At 48.2% G+C, this 16897-nt stretch overlaps 1 protein-coding gene across 5 annotated transcripts in view; it reads left to right on the forward strand.

The window, feature by feature from the left end:
• The window catches only part of CDK16 (cyclin dependent kinase 16), a 61281-nt gene extending 52355 nt beyond the window's left edge, over positions 1-8926 (forward strand). For 3 of the 5 annotated variants that reach the window (XM_081895262.1, XM_081895265.1, XM_081895266.1), the window contains 6 exons: positions 1415-1512; positions 2501-2606; positions 3538-3580; positions 4063-4153; positions 7308-7385; positions 8575-8926. In XM_081895262.1, coding sequence (XP_081751388.1) covers positions 1415-1512; positions 2501-2606; positions 3538-3580; positions 4063-4153; positions 7308-7385; positions 8575-8612 — 454 coding nt within the window. In that variant the 3' untranslated portion in view covers positions 8613-8926. Of the gene's footprint in view, positions 1-1414; positions 1513-2500; positions 2607-3537; positions 3581-4062; positions 4154-7307; positions 7386-7917; positions 7968-8574 lie in introns of all 5 variants that reach the window. The other 2 variants (XM_081895263.1, XM_081895264.1) reach the window with 2 other exon arrangements.
• Positions 8927-16897: the final 7971 nt, after the last annotated feature.

The following is a 16897-nucleotide window of genomic DNA, read 5'->3' on the forward strand; positions in this document are numbered from 1 at the left end:
AACGAAATTATTATCAAAAATGTATAACCAGTTGCTCGAGTGGGACACCAAGGATGAGGAAGTAAAGGAGGTGATGGTGAAGTGGGCGGTAGATCTTGGGGACAATGTAGAGTTTGACAAATGGAAGGCACTATGGTGTAAAGATATGAATTTTTCTGCATGCACGACACTCAAGGAAAATATGTACAAGATGATGTACAGATGGTACATAACGCCGATAAAATTGCATAAAATTTATAGAACAGGAGATAAATTGTGCTGGAAATGTAAGAATAAGGAGGGCGAATTCATTCACATGTGGTGGACGTGCAAGATTCTTAAAAAATTTTGGGAATCCATCTAGAATGAGCTAAAAAAAATTATTAAATACACGTTTGCTAAAAAACCTGAAGCTTTCCTGCTGGGGATAATTGGTAAGGACATCAAAGAAGAAGATAGAACCTTTTTTCAATATGCAACAGTGGCCGCCAGAACCCTCATAGCACAGCACTGGAAAACATCAAAAATCCCAACACTACAGGAATGGCAATTAAAATTATCTGATTATTTAGAACTGGCAAAATTGACACAGAAAATAAGAAACCAAAAAAGTACAAAATTTAGCAATGAATGGGATAAATTTAGGATATATATGGAAACAGAGACAAGGGGAAAAACAAAATGTTAATCAGTAATACATATGTATTCAAAAAATCACAGTAGGCACGAGATAGCGCTTACTACGTAAAAATTTTATTTTGGAATAGATACAGCAGATAGATAATTAAGATAACATTATCCAAAATCGAGATAAAAGGAAGTCGATTAATGTTGTTGTAAAATCAATGTAAGTCGAGTTGTTTATGTTGTATGTATTTAATGTTTTTCTTTTTCTTTTTCTTTTTTGTTTGTTTGTTTGTTTTGTTTGTTCCTGTCTTCTGTATGTTTTGTGAAGTATATCTATGCAAAATTTAATAAAAAATTTAAAAAAAAAGATAATGAAAACAAACCATGGAAGGGAAGTGGGTGTTAAATGTTTGGTTTGTATTTTGGTAAATGTAAATGTGCAAATTTTGTATGATTAAAAATGATAATTAAGATTTAAAAAGAATTTTGCATATTTTCTTATATCTTTCTAATTCTGCTTCTGATTTTCATGGGTGGGACAAAGATCTGTGCAGAATCCAGAAGCTGCTCCACCCACTGACTGTGGAAAACCTCTGTTGCTTCTTCTTCACCAGAAAATGGTGCTGCAAAATGAAGAAATAGATACATATTTGGTTAAGTCACATAGCACATTCAAGTGGCAGAATTTGGATTTTCTTGGAACATAATGTTTTGATCCAGTGGAGAGAATCAGGGTTTTGATTTAAAGCCTGAAGTTCATGGTCCTTGCTTTGAATTCCCAGTGATGTCCTTGTCTTTCTCCTCACAGGGGTGTGGGCTGCATCTTCTATGAGATGTCCACAGGACGGCCGCTCTTCCCAGGCTCCACAGTTGAGGAGCAGCTGCACTTCATCTTTCGGATATTGGGTATGGTCCTGGGGTGACCTTGCTGGGACTGCTGTGTTGCCGAGAGATCAGTGGGGAGAGGCAGGAGGGCCTTACAGAAGACTAGACTGCTGATTCACAGGAGTCTTCTGAGCTGCTTTGAGGAATCTAGACAAGGAGGGGGATATAACTCAGTCGATCAATAATCAATTACCATAATAAATCCATAACGATAACCAGTCTATTATATATTTTAGCAAGTTGTTTGTCTACTTGCTATGAATTTGGATAGCTTTTAGGGTATTGTAACCAAATTTTAGGGACGCGGGTGGCGCTGTAGGGACGCGGGTGGTGCTGTGGGAAAAACCTCAGCCCCTAGGACTTGCCGATCGTCAGGTCGGCGGTTCGAATCCCCGCGGCGGGGTGCGCTCCCGTCGTTCGGTCCCAGCGCCTGCCAACCTAGCAGTTTGAAAGCACCCCCGGGTGCAAGTAGATAAATAGGGACCGCTTTATAGCGGGAAGGTAAACGGCATTTCCGTGTGCTGTGCTGGTGCAGGCTCGCCAGAGCAGCTTTGTCACGCTGGCCACGTGACCCGGAAGTGTCTTCGGACAGTGCTGGCCCCTGGCCTCTTAAGTGAGATGGGCGCACAACCCCAGAGTCGGACACGACTGGCCCGTACGGGCAGGGGTACCTTTACCTTTAACCAAATTTTGCATGGTGATTTCTGAGATCAAAGAAGATCAAAGATTTCAGCTGGATGCCATTTTGGATCAAGATGGCAGGCTGAGCCTTTCAAGACTTCACTGATTTTAACCACTGATTTCTTTGTTTCTTAGAATTCCCAAACAACTCTGCTAGTCAATCAATAAAGGACAACATATACATAAGTAAACATGGCAGAAGTGTTGGTGTGGGTGCTCCTTAAAAGTCCTGTTTCAGGATCAGCGCCGCTCTCCTGCTCAGGCAACCTGGCTGTGTCCTGAGCTGACTCTTTTCTGGTCTCTCCTTCTCTCTCCTCTGCATCACCAGGGACTCCCAACGAAGAGACATGGCCTGGAATCCAGTCTAATGAAGAATTCCGAGCCTATAATTACCCTAAATACCGTCCCGAGGCCCTCATCAACCATGCCCCAAGGTGAGTGTCAACCTGCCATTCAGGGAATGTTAGGGTGGGTTGAACTTTTCAACTTTCCAATTCCCCAAATGAAGGGTCCTAAAAAGTTGTAACATGACTTGGGAATTAGCTTAGTAAGTAAAATGTGTGTAAAATTGCATAGAAATCATCAGTGGCATAGTGTGGGTTGTCAGCACCCGGGGCAAGGCAAGTAATTTGCGCCCCCTAACCCGTGGATTTGCGCCCCCTAACCCTAACCCCCAGCTGTTGTGCCCGGTGCGGCCGGCCCCCCCTGCCCCCCCCACGCTACGCCACTGGAAATCATTAGAAATGATTGCCAAGTACTTACAGGTGGTGGTTCTTCTTCTTCTTCTTCTTCTTCTTCTTCTTCTTCTTCTTCTTCTTCTTCTTCTTCTTCTTCTTCTCCTCCTCCTCCTCCTCCTCCTCCTCCTCCTCCTCCTCCTCCTTCTCCTTCTCCTTCTCCTTCTCCTTCTCCATCTCCATCACTGTTTTTCTACTTGGCCCTTGATCCCAGAGACACCCGGCTCCCCTTTTATGCATTGGCTTCCATTGCTTTCTCCTGAGCAGAGGTGCAGATCAAAGGCTTTTTGTCCCTCTCCTTTCCAGAACATGGATTCTGTCAGAGATGGCGGCTTGTGCCCCTCCTCTGCTGACTGATGCATGAGCCAAAACTGACTCTGGGGGCTTTACAAGGCCTTTGCCTGTGTCTTGGCTCTGAAGGGTCTGGGGACGTTGCTGGCCCTTGAGTCCTGCTCCAGACCTGCCCCTTTTCCAAACCAGTTGCCAACCCGTAGTTGGGAGGTACTTTGCTCATTTACAAGCCCCTATTAATGCTGTTAGCGGAGCAGCTGAGCACCTCCACCCACCTGGGAAGCAGGGCCTCCGTTTCCCTTCCAGAGCCTGATCTTCCTTTTCTCCTGGATCTCCACAGGCTGGATAGCGAAGGGGCTGACCTCCTGGGGAAGCTGCTGCAGGTGAGAAGTTGTGGCTCCTCTTTGTCTCTCCCTCCGCCGGAGGTGGACCTTTATTGTCTTTGCAGCTTCAGGTGACAGGAAGGCCTTCTCTGCTGGGGCTGAATGGCCTGGCCTTGCCCTCCTCAGGGAATTGCAGAATGGATTGAGGACTGTGAGCCTTATGTGGCATTGCACTTGTCCATCTTCAGGGGCTTGTTGTTTGTGCCAAGAAAAACATAACACAGCTGCCCTTTGGGAACAAAATGGAAACCAGGCTGGGGAAAGCTGGTGTGGGGATTAGAACATGTGGTGAAGGAGTCCTCTCTATCCAGCCAGGGGACTGCTGGGCATAGCTTACTCCTGGGTAAATGGCTATACATTCCCACTTCTGCTCAGAATGGCATTCCTGGTGGAAGCAGAAGGGCAGGCACCTCTCTTTGCAGCACAGCAGTTGATCTCTCTTGTCTTCTCTTCTTCCCCCTCCCTGTTCTCTCCCGACGCAGTTTGAGGGCAGGAAGCGGATCTCTGCAGACGAGGCCATGCGGCACCTGTTCTTCCACAGTCTGGGCGAACGAGTCCTCAAACTCCCAGACAGTAGGTGCAGGCTGGGGAGGGAGGGAGAGAGGGAAGGAGGCCGGCACTATGGGACATGGGGATGGGCATATCGATATACGGAGGGGCAGGTGGTCTTGGCCTCTGAGTGTGGACCAGCAGGGTAGGGTCTGTGGTATTGAGAATGCTCTGTGATCTGTTGCCCCTGGAGTGGGAGTGCAGGATCCCCCCCCATTTCTCAGGTTCCTCTGTTATTTTGTAGGGCTGCCAGATTTGATTTGTTTAAATGGCAGATGAGTTTTGCTTGATTAATTGGTGAAGGCAAATTTTGATCTGTGAGGCTAAAAGTTAAGGGAACAATAGCTTATTTTGAAGCTGTTTTGCTTCTGATTGGTTGGAAGCCTGAAGGGAAAGAATTGGCTGGCCAGCGCAAGAGGTGGAATTCTGCCCCCACCCACCAGCTGGTTTCTTCTCACTGCTCCCTTGCGATTGTTTCCAGAGCAGCAGTGATGGTAGAAGCAACCAGTTTCTGTACCACCCTTAAGTGGGCAGGAGCTCTGTCAGGGTCCAGGTGTTGCAACCTGGTGTACCCTTTGGTGCCCTGGGCTCAGCCCTGGAAGCCTTTTCACCCACCTGCCCTCTTACGTGCATGTATCTCAGCTTATGCTGCCGCTCTCCTTCAGCCTTCTCCTCGTCTCTCCTGCTTTTCCCTCACCACAGGCAGCTTTCTGGTCCTTAGCCTTCTCCTCCTACGGAGACTTTCATCCCAGACAAGCTGCAAAGTATCTGGTTTCACAGAAATTGGACTGTAGACCTTTTTTGCTGCTGAGAGGTTGAATCCCTATGAAGCTGGACTGTTTATAGGCAATCCATAACATCAACCCAGTTGAGCCAATTAGAGTTAGAGGCAAATAATAATAATAATAATAATAATAATAATAATAATTATTATTATTATTATTATTATTATTTATTTGTACCCCAGCCACTTCCAACAAAAAATAAAAATACATTAAAATGTCACACATTAAAAACTTCCCTAAACAGGGCTGCCTTCCGATGTCTTCTAAATGTCAGGTAGTTGTTTATTGCTTTGACATCTAATGGGAGGGTGTTCCACAGGGCGGGCGCCACTACCAAGCAGGCCCTCTGCCTGGTTCCCCGTAGCTTTGCTTCTCGCAGTGAGGGAACCGCCAGAAGGGCCTTGGCGCTGGACCTCAGTGTCCGGGCAGAACGATGGGGGTGGAGACGCTCCTTCAGGTATACCAGTCCAAGGCCGTTTAGGGCTTTCAAGGTCAGCACCAACACTTTGAATTGTGCTCGGAAACGTACTGGGAGCCAATGTTGGTCTTTCAAGACTGGTGTTATGTGGTCTCGGTGGCCGCTCCTAATCACCAGTCTAACTGCCTCATTCTGGATTAGTTGTAGTTTCTGGGTCACCTTCAAAGGTAGCCCCACGTAGAGCACATTGCAGTAGTCCAAGCGGGAGATAACCAGAGCATGTACCACTCTGGCGAGACAGTACGCGGGCAGGGAGGGTCTCAGCCTGTGTACTAGATGGAACTGGTAGACAGCTGCCCTGGATACAGAATTGACCTGCGCCTCCATGGACAGCTGTGAGTCCAAAATGACTCCCAGGCCATGCACCCGGTCCTTCAGGGGCACAGTTACCCCATTCAGGACCAGGGAATCCTCCACACCAGCCCGCCCCCTGTCCCCCTAAAACAGTACTTCTGTCTTGTCAGGATTCAACCTGAATCTGTTAGCCACCACCCATCCTCCAACCACCTCCAGGAACTCACACAAGACCTTCACTGGTTCTGATTTGAAAGAAAGGTAGAGCTGGGTATCATTTGCATATTGATGAACACCAAACCCAAACCCCCTGATGATCTCTCCCAGCGGCTGCATGTAGATGTTAAAAAGCATAGGGGAGATGACAGAACCCTGAGGCACCCCACAAGTGAGAGCCCAGGAGTCTGAACACTCATCCCTTAACACCACTTTCTGAACGCAGCCCAGGAGAAAGGAGCAGAACCACTGTATAACAGTGCCCCCAGCTCCCAGCCCCTCTAGACGGTCCAGAAGGATGTTATGGTCAATGGTATCAAAAGCCGCTGAGAGATCCAGCAGAACTAGGAAACAGTTTTCACCTTTGTCCCTAGCCCGCCTCCAGAGATCATCGACCAGCGCGACCAAGGCAGTTTCAGTCCTATGATGAGGCCTGAATCCCGATTGGAAGGGATCCAAATGGTCCACATCCTTCAGGCGTGCCTGGAGTTGTTCAGCAACCACTTGCTCAATCACTTTGCCCAAGAATGGAAGATTTGAGACTGGGCAATAGTTGGCCATACTGGCTGGGTCTAAAGAATTTTTTTAAGAAGCGGTTTAATGACTGCCTCTTTCAGCGGGTCTGGGAAGGCTCCCTCACAGAGGGAAGCATTCACCACCCATCGCCCAACCCTTCCCGGCTTGCTTTTATTAGCCGGGATGGGTAACAATCAAGGAGACAGGTGGTTGGTTTCACGCGTCCAAGCAACCTGTCTACATCCTCGGGGGTAATGGATTGAAATTGATTCCATGCAACTCGACCAGACAGGACTCTAGCACTCTCCCACCCCGGCCCTGCTCCCACAGTGGAGTCTACCTCCTTCCGAATATGAGTGACTTTATCTGCAAACAACTTTGCAAAACCATTGCAGGAGATTAGGTGGCATTTCCTACTACTAATTGGGAAAGGTTATTTAAATTTAATCAGTTAATCATTTAACTTATGTAAGCAGTTAATAAAAAAAATCATTTGATCACTGTATTATTTTTTCCTCTTAATTCTGAAGGTTGGTGAAGAATGTATAGTTTGAGCCTAAGCTGCAATAAGATTTAACACACTTTCAAAATTGATCTGAATTTTTAATATATTAAGTGTCATTGTTGAGAGGCAACCTGCCCCGTCCCTAATTGAAGAATGTGTTTTAAAAATGTGGATCTAGAGATCTAATTATTTATTTATTAAATTTATATCCCACCTCCCCAAAGGAGCCCAGTAGGGAAAACACAATTTTCAGAAGAGTTCCCACACAAATGGATTTTAGCTGCAGTTAGATGCTTTCTCCCATTATTTTTGCAGACTAGCAGCTCCTGTAAAAGGCTCTCACCTGCTCTTGTGTTTCTTCTTTTCCATCTCCTCCTCTTGCAGCAACGTCAATATTTGCACTAAAGGAGATTCAGTTACAGAAAGAGACGGGCCTGAGATCGGCTTCCCTGCCCGAATCAGGTGAGAGGCTACTGCCTAAGCAATGAGAGCCCCGCCCACTGGGAATCAAGCCCCACCCACTTTTACTCCAGCACTTTCCCCAAACGTTCCTCCCCATCCTTTCCTACTCAGAAGTCACCCAAGCCAGAGTCAGTCCTTGGATGAGGCCAAGGCGAGGCAGCTGCAGTTGCCAGAGCAGGAAGCAGAGAGACCCCACCAAAGACTTGTGCAGGAGAACTTCCCCACAGATTATGCCCCTGGGTGTTAATGCATGAGAGGGGAATGGGTGCTTCTTAGATTCTCTGCCTTGGCTCCGGAAGGAAGCTCTCTCCATCCTCCCTCTTGTAAACAGGTAGTCCTGCCACTCAGCATTGTAAGGGGCAAGCTGGTCCTTGACAGCCTCTTCCTTGCCTCTTGTCCCTTCTCCTCCCCCCAAGGCCATCTACTGGTGGGGGAGAGCTCTGGTCCCACCTTGCAGGTTAGAGATGCAGCTGTACAGTCCCTGTAGCAATTGTCTACAACTGTGCGGTGAACGGTCTCTCCTCTCCCACAGGCAGCGCCGCGTTCCGGGTAGTGGACACTGAATTTTAGCCACCAGGTCAGGTATATGTGCCGCCTCTCTTCCATCAGCACCCCCTCCTGTTCTCAGCATGACAAGGTGGCTCCCCCCTCTCTCATCAGCATATGGTTGTGGTCCTTTCTGCATCCCTGATCCCACCAACCCCGATACACACCAGCTCGTGGGTGCTGTATCACTTGGGATCAGAAGCAGGGAGAAGAGAGGTCAGGCGCTGGAGGTGCGGGGAGGGAGCACACGGAGCAGAGCGCGGAGGCCTAGAGGCTGAGCTGTGAGCCGGGACGGCCCTCCACCACAGACTCAGCACCGAGGGCCTCAGGCAGGCCGCCCTGAGTCTCTGTCTCTCATCTGCATTGTGGGAATAAGGTGCTCATCTACCTTGTAGAGTGATTGTAAGGATGACCGAGATAACATATGGAAAACATGCATTTACAGAGAGCTGCTCCCTACGTAGTTGTAAGAATCACTGGGAAACACTTCAGGGAGGTCAAAGCCTTCGAGAAAGCTTGGAGCTGGAATAGATCCAGAAATGTCATCTAGTCCATCCCCCTGCCAATGCAGGAAATCTGCCCAACCTTTTCTTAGATGCTTAGATTTCTTAGATGCCCATAACCCTTTGCTGTTTTCCTGCAGTGAATGGGCAGAACGGACGACCAAGCCTGCTGCTTTGAAACCTGTGGATTGGGGTTGGTGGGGGCAGGAGCTAAGACAGCTCCCCCACCCCGCGGACCCTCCCACTGCCAGCTTCTCCATATCAGACGGTGGAGCAAGGACTTGTGCTGGGATTTCGTAGGGGTGAGGGCTGGGGGCAACGATGCCACGTGGAAGTGCAGCCTGGCCCAGCACCCGACAGCCAGGCACGGATGCCCTCTGCTGCTGTGGAATGGACTGCCCCCCCCACGTGGTGTTTCATTTTATTTTTTAAGTTTTATTTTTTCAATGCAATACTATAAATATTATATTTGCAAATATCTATAGAGAGACATCCCTGCCCTCGCCTCTCCATTTCTGGGGAGTGTACAGTATTAACTACAAGGGAGCCCCCCCCCTCCCCACTTGGTTGGACCGGGGAGAGAAGCATGGAGGAGGAGGGAGGAGAAGCATGGGGCCCACTGTGTCTGGGTCCTAATCCGCTGTATATCTTGGAGCTGTGAACAACGTCAGTGATTTGGAAGAAGGGAAGCTCTTTTTTTCATGTGAATTTTCTCTCTCCCCCACCCCCAAGTCTCAATCACCTTTCTGTGGACTTGGGGCAAGATCTTTTCCCGTTGCGGATACTTGTTTAGGAGTCCAAGTGTTGAACAGGCAAGCAGGTATCCTCAAGGAACAGAACACAATCCCATCTTTTCCTAACCAACTCGATCCCTATCAAGATTATTCATCTGTCTGGCTTTTCTGCTACAGCGAGCCCTCCCCCCCCCCCCGCTTCCAATTAGATCTGCCACTTACTTGCTCCTCCCGATTTTCTCCTCACACGAAAGCCAAGTCCCATGTTTCTTCTCTTGCTTGTGTCTTCCTTTGGTCTTGATTTGTGCCTCGCTCGGGCTCTCCCCACACCCTCAGCCAACGCTGTCAGTCTCGGCTGAGTTACTCCTGTCGACCGGTCACGCCTCTTGCATTACTTGCTTATACTCAGGGTTTGATCTTCTTCCTTTGCCTTTGCTGGTCCTGTCCACCAGGAACTTAAACACAGGTGCCATTTATTTCGACCAGGCATGTGTAGGAGAGGTCCCTGGTGGGTTGGGCCTCATCCATCCCCCACCCTCCATTTCATACTTACATGCCCTGCAGTGCTTAGATGATCACTCTTCGTTGCTTCTTCCATGTTTCCTGAATCCAAACAGCTCTGTTTTTAATGGTACCACCCAAACTCTTTGCTGATATATTGACACTGAGGTGCCCTCCAGATGTTACTGAACCCCAGCTCCCATCAGCCCTGGCTAGAATGGCCAGTGGTCAGGGACAATGGGATTTGTAGTCCGTCAGCATCTGCAGAGCACCATATTGGACACTCCTTAGACGGTCTTCGTGAAGAGAACCCTTGTCTTGGCCCCTATTCCACTGTATTTTCTTTCACAGAAGTCTGTGTCGGTCTCTGCAAGCTTAACAGCTTCCCCCTTCTGTGTCCCCTTTACTTAGTTGCTTCTCAGACTGTAATCCAATGACCAGGTCCTACTCTGTCCCACATGAAAAGTAAACCAGTAGCTCTTCTGAGGCTCACCAACTTCCACTCCTTCACTCACAGGCCAGCCACTCAAGGGTTAATGGGCCCTTGGCTCAGCTCTTTATGCAGTGATCTCAGAAGTCACTCAGTTCCTGCCCAAGGGCTAAGCCCAGCTTGTATCATCAGACACTGCTTGGCCTCATGCTAAGTCTTGACTCCAAAGACTTACTCATCTCAGCTTCTCCTCTTGTTTTTTGCAACACAGAAGCAAGTGGTGCAGAACTGGTGGCCCTCTGGAAGCTGCTGGACTCCAGCTCTCATCAGTCCCAGCCAGTGTGGCAAATGATGAGGGATGATGGGAGTTGTAGTCCAGGAAGATCTAGAGGGCCACAGGTTCTCCATCCCTGAAGCAAGCTATCAGTTCCTCAAAGGCCAGTCAATCCCATATCTCTCCTTACACTAAATCTTCCTTTAAGCAAAGGAAACATTGGAGATTCCTGCCTGCCTGAGGGATCTCCAAAGATTTCGGCTCACTATGCTTCCTACTCAGAGGTGCCTCAAGGGAAGAGGGAAATGTCAACCACACTTGTCCCCAGCTTACGAACCCCAACTGTATTGCAGCTTCCCAGGTGGCTAGGACTCTTCTTTCCAGCTCAGGACAGAGGCCTGGGTGTGAAGAACTAAAGGGAGCAGATCCAAAGGCTGCCCATTTGCTCTCTGCATGTTTCTGGACAAAGTGGCACCCGACCTTCTCCCTTTGATCACAGCATAGAGAGAGTGAGTGAGTGTGTTTGTGTGTGTTTATATGTACATATGTAACCATTTTTATATACAGCATGAAGCACCTGTAAGTTTCACAAATCTCCACCCTCCCACAATGAGAGCCATATTATTATTATTATTATTCTGATGATGATGATGATTACAACTATTATAACCCTCAGGCAACATAAAAGATATCTGGGAAGGAGTCTCCTCCATAGAGGATATGCCTTGGGCTGGAATTCAAGGACTCCACAGCCTGGGAGGGCAGACAGATCTGAGAGCCCCCAGCACGCAAGGCATGGTCACCTGATGCCAAAGGACAGCTGCTGTGAATAGGCCAAGGCCAAGGGTGTCTTTACAAAGGGGACCCAATAAGCAGGAAATGCCAGCCCTTCAGATCAGAGAACAGCAATGAAGGGTCTTTGTTTAGCCCAATAACCTGCCTGCATGACACCCCCCCCCCGTTCCTTGCTTGTTCCAGTTTAGACTCCCATTTCCATTTAGTCTCTTCCATCGGGTGCACCATAATTGTGCTAGGTGGGCCTGTTTCTGAAGCCCATCCAATCACAGTTGCCCTCTTCTTACCTGTTTCTTCCTTAAGAGCTGTGGTGATGCAAAAAGCTCTTTTGGTCTCTGAATTCTTCATCCATCTCTGGGGTATCAATCCCATTTCCCATGGGAACTTCCATTCAAGGCGCATGTGTTCTGTTGCACCTTTACTATTACACAGTGAGGGCAGAATGCTTTCCTGTGGTTTAGCCCTGGCTGTGGTTTGCTGCCTTAATGCTGATTAAGGTTCCAGGTATCCAATGAAACTTCTGTTGAATTTGCCAAGCTAAATCCTTCTCCCACAGGGTGCATCTCAGTAATGTGGAAAGAAAGGGGCAGGGAAACTGCCTTGAGTGTTCACTCAATTCAGATGTAATGGTTAGCTACTAATAGCATAAACTGTTTTATGAGCCCCACTACAAACCATGGTTTCAGATCTTGGTTTGCAGCCTATCCCTAGCCATGGTTTAGGTACTGAGACTAAACACTTAATTGTGGTTGAGGACAATGGACCATGGTTAATTAAGTGTTGGGCCTGCATTGGGCCTGTGGGAGCTCCTTTTTCAGTGCAGCCTGGGTAGAATAGTGGGGAGACGCTGGCCAAAATACATGGTGCCACTTTTTTGAGGGGGTCCAAAATCCAATCTGATTTGGTTCATGGAACTGCTTTCCATTTTGTCTGCTTTTGGCAGATAAGGAGTGGGATTCTAAAGTTCAGGGAACTGTAGCAAAAGGGGGACATAGCTGTGCTGCACCCATCCACTGGTCCCCCCCCCTCAAATAAGTGCCAGGGTTCTGATTGGGCTAAAATGTAAAGCCCCTCCCCCACCCCCGGATTGAGAATTCTCAGAGGTGAACAGGGGGGACAAATGCCACAAGAATTCAACCAGCATGGATTTCCTCTTGGGGCACATCTGGATAAGAACATCTGGATTGTATCTCTGCGTGTGAGAGGGAAACCCAAAACGATGTATTGGACAATGAATGTACAGAGGACCTGGACTTTGCTCTTTTGTGTGTAGCAGGGGTAGGGGAGTTCCCCAGAATTTGTTTCTGGGCTGGAGATGATAAACCAACCCTTCCTTGCAGCAAACTGAAACCCTGGAGCAGAGATTCACATTTGGAGCGGACTTCTCTTCCTGTGCTTCCCTGCCCCCTTTGACAGAGTAGATATGGAGATCAGTTGTCCTGGTACGGAAAAGGGAATTCTTGTTCTTGTACATAACTTGAATTGAGGGAGCAGCCTTCTGTTTATCAAATAAGAAATTTATCATTGCAGAAGAAAACTCCCTGCGGAAGGACATGGGCAGACTTCTCTTTCCCAGGTGCTCCCTCTGCCCCTGTTCAGAGTGAACAAATGCGCCACATTCAGATGTACGGAACTGAATAAAAAGTCTCCAACAATTCTGGGTGTTTGATGCTTCTCACTGGGACCCACGTGGCAGGAGACTCTCTGGCTTGGTTGGGTTATGGAGGAAAGCGTTCTGCTTCAGCCTTGGTGGTACACTTGGACCAGGCTGTCCTTTGCAAGGAGCAAGGGGGGGAAACCCCCCTCCCTAGCCTTTCCCCGTGGAATATTCTGCTGGTAGTGCTGTTTCTTTCAGGTGTTTTGCCCCTGCTGCAAAAGTTACAAAAGCTTCACAGCTCGGCTTTTACTGAAATCAGATGTAACATTTAGAAGTATAACCTGTGGTTTATGAGCACCAATTCAAACAGTGGTTTCAGATCTTGGGTTCTGGCCAATCCTTCAGGGCTGCACTTTCTGCATTCAAACCTCACACTCGCCATTGCCTGAAGAGGTCATTGACAGCTCTTTCTTAGTATTACACAACTTCTCAGAGGCAGTTTGTGTTCTCGGTAGAGTTCTTGCTTTGCATGCAAAAGATCTCAAGCTCAATATCCCTGCATTGCCTGGTTGCTCATTTGGTGAGAGCATGGTGCTGATAATACTGTTTTGCTGTGCTCTGCTGTCTAATGGTTAGAGCAAGCAGGGATTTCTTTTGGATCCCAGCAGATAGAAGACTGGTGGACTGATAGATAAAGGAGGAAGTGGTTTATTGATTGGCAAATACTAACAATATTAATAGGCATGAGCTCAACTGCACATCCTGCCCACCACTAAGAGACTGCTCCGACACTTCAGGCTGGTGGGCAGGTCACACACCTGGGTGGTAAAAGAGGTCGGTCCCTGCACTGCGGATTCTTCTGTTCCTTCTAGTTTCTCAGCTCTTTGGTGCTTTTTCAGAGACTGAGCTCATCTCCTCAGGTCGGTGCTTTTATAGGCAAAGAAAGGACTCCATGCCAGGTTGTACAGGTGCTCACACATCATCCTTCCTCCCCTCTGTTTTCAGCAGCAAGCCAAAGTTCATGTCCAAGTGCCAGTTCAGTGGCTGGGTCAAGGGAGCCCTGTCTGCTACTTGACTCCTCTGCTTATCAGGCCAGCTGGCTAGACCTGCGCTTGATGCCCACTAACTCCTCATTGTACAGGTAGATTTATGGCAAAGCTGGATTGGGAGCAGATGCACCATCTAACGACAGATTTCTGCCACGGCCACAACGAGAGAGAGAGAGAGAGAGAGAGATTTACTGCTGCAATTACCTTGAGATCAAGAAACGCCACTTTCGGGCACTGCTTGAGCAATACAAATGCCAAGGTTGCAGGTTTGATCCCCATATTCAGGGGTGAGGAAACTTGTTTTAGGAGGGGGCTTGTTCACTGCCCCTCAGACCTTGTGGCGGGCTGGACTGCGCGTGCGTGCGCACACACACACACGTGGTGGAGGGGGGCTTCTTTCTCTCCCCCAGCCCCTCCCGCTTCCCTACCTCCTCTGCCACTCTGCCTGTGGTTGGGAGCCAGCGGTGGTGGTGGCACCTCTCCTTTCTAGGCCAGCTTTCCCGGGCGCCAGGCATGGGGCCAACAGGCGTGCCAAGCTCCAGCCGAAGCCCCGCGACGTGCCCATCATGATGCCCACAGCATGGCCATGGACGGAGAGGCCAGTGGGCGAGTGACGAGTCTGGGCCGCACCTCAGCACACGGGTGGCAAGGCTTCAGATTGGTTGGCACCAATCAAAGCCCAGCTCCCTTCTTCTGCAGGGTGGGGAGAAGCCAGGAGGGAGGAGGCACCGCAATGGTGTGTGTGTGGGGGGGTAAATGGCGCTTAAAAAAATTTGCTAAAATAAAATGGCGCCGCCCAAATGATCACGTCGATCCAAGCAGCAATTCCAGGACAGTCCGTGGGCCAGATCCAGAGGGCAATTGGCCCTGATCCGGCCTGCAGGCCTTAGTTTGCCGACCCAAGCCCATATGGGACTGCTGCATATCCCTGCATTGCAGGGGGTTGGACTATGTGATCCTCAGGATCCCTTCCAACTCTATGATTCTATGATCTCCAGGTGGAGCTAAGGGAGACTCCTGCCCAAATACCATTTCAACGCAACATCCTATGCAGAATATGGTGTTTTATGTGTACAGATGCAGATGCATAACATTAAGATTTCAGACAAACCAGATTTGCAAAATGCAAGCATTTGTGTGGCTGTGAGGCTTGTAATTCAATCCAGCTTCCCCTGTGTCACAAAGTCACGCCAACAAAACCTGAAAAGGGCTCTGCTAGTGAAAGAAAATAGGCAGGAAAATTGCCCAGAAGAGGTACATTGTGAGATCAAACCAATTATACAAAATGTTCCCCCTTTTAAAATGGTGATGATGATGATGATACTGATAAGAATAATTTATTATTTATACCCTGCCCACCCGGCTGGCTTTCCCCAGCCACTCTGGGCGGCTTCCAACAATGATTAAAAATACATGAGGCTGTGTTTTTGCAAAAGGAAGTCAGGAAGCACAGCACCAAAGAGTTTGCCAGGTGTGTCCTGGACTTTGGGCATTTTACAGCAACTTGTGTAAAGACTGCTGATCTAGGCACAGTCTTGATGACGGAGGGACATCTGGTATACTAAAGAAACTTGCAGGTAAAACCCCCCACATCCTATAATTAAGCACCACAGGATATCTTTAAAAGGGGCCTAGTCCAGCATAAAGTTCTCCCTCTGCCTTTTGCAGGGGAATTGGCTTGAAATTGTAATGGTGTATTCATGGGGGGGGGCCCTCAGTCCCACGGCTCAATACAGCCCCCCAGGCCTCTGTCTCTCTGGCCCTCATAACGCTCCAAGGGCCACACCCTTCCCTGACATTGGTTCCCACCCGAAGAGTTTTTGCCTGCCTGGGATGTGCCCTTCAGCACCGATGCGGCTTTCTTCTTGATGGATGGAAAGGGGTGAGTGTGGGGCACAAATCAGCCTCCTGTACAAAGGTAAAATACATTTGTTGCTCCACCCACATTCCCCTCTGGCTCCGCCCACCAAAGGCACCTGGCCCACAGAGGGCTCCACACTAGTGCGGGGCTCAGATTCGGGCCAGTCCTACTCCTGGAGAGATTATTATTATTAATACCAGCCTTCATCAGAAGACACTGAACATACTTCTCTCTCTCAACTTATCCTGCGCACTCCAGTTCTCCGATTGCCACAGAAATAGAAAGCAGGAAATCTGCATTTTATGCAGGGTTTTCTTTGATATCTCCATACTTACCCAAAAGTACTTGCTCCACAATCCTTTTCAAAAGAGCAAGAAATTGGTGAGGGTTCCCCCACCCTTAAAAATGATTTTATTTGCATAGCAAATGCAAAGAGCCAGCCTCCTCCATCTCTGTTTAAGCTCTGCCTTTCTCCGCCCAGGGTCGCCATTTGCCATTGGACTGCAACTTCCGTCATCCTTAGATAGCAGGACCAGTGGTCAGGGATGATGAGAGTTGTAGTCCAGCTTGGAGTTCAAAATGAAGCAGGGCAAAGGCTAATAGAGTTCTGTCAAGAGAACAAGCTGGTCATCACAAACACTCTTTTCCAACAATACAACACATGAACATCACCAGATGGGCAGCATCAAAATCAGATTGATTATATTCTCTGCAGCTAAAGATGGAGAAGCTCTATACAGTCAGCAAAAACAAGACCTGGAGCTGACTGTGACTCAGATCATCAGCTTCTTATAGCAAAATTCAAGCTTAAACTGAAGAAAGTAGGGCAAACCACTGGGCCAGTAAGATACAATCTAAATCAAATCCCTTATGAATACACAGTGAAAGTGAGGAGCAGTTTTAAGGATTTGGATGGAGGCTTGTAACATTATACAGGAGGCAGCAACGTAAACCATCCTAATGAAAAGGAAATGCAAGAAAGCAAAGTGGCTGTCCAATGAGGCCTTACAAATAGTGGGGGAGAGAAGGCAAGCAAAATGCGAGGGAGATAGCGAAAGATACAGGAAATTGAATGCAGATTTCCAAAAAATAGCAAGGAGAGACAAGAAGGCCTTCTTAAATGAGCAGTGCAAAGAAATACAGGGAAACAATAGAATGGGAAGAACCAGAGATCTGTTCAAGAAAATTGGAGATATGAAAGGCACATTTCGTATAAAGATTA

This window comes from Podarcis melisellensis, assembly GCF_964234715.1.
Source record: "Podarcis melisellensis genome assembly, chromosome: 17".
Lineage (NCBI taxonomy): Eukaryota > Metazoa > Chordata > Lepidosauria > Squamata > Lacertidae > Podarcis > Podarcis melisellensis.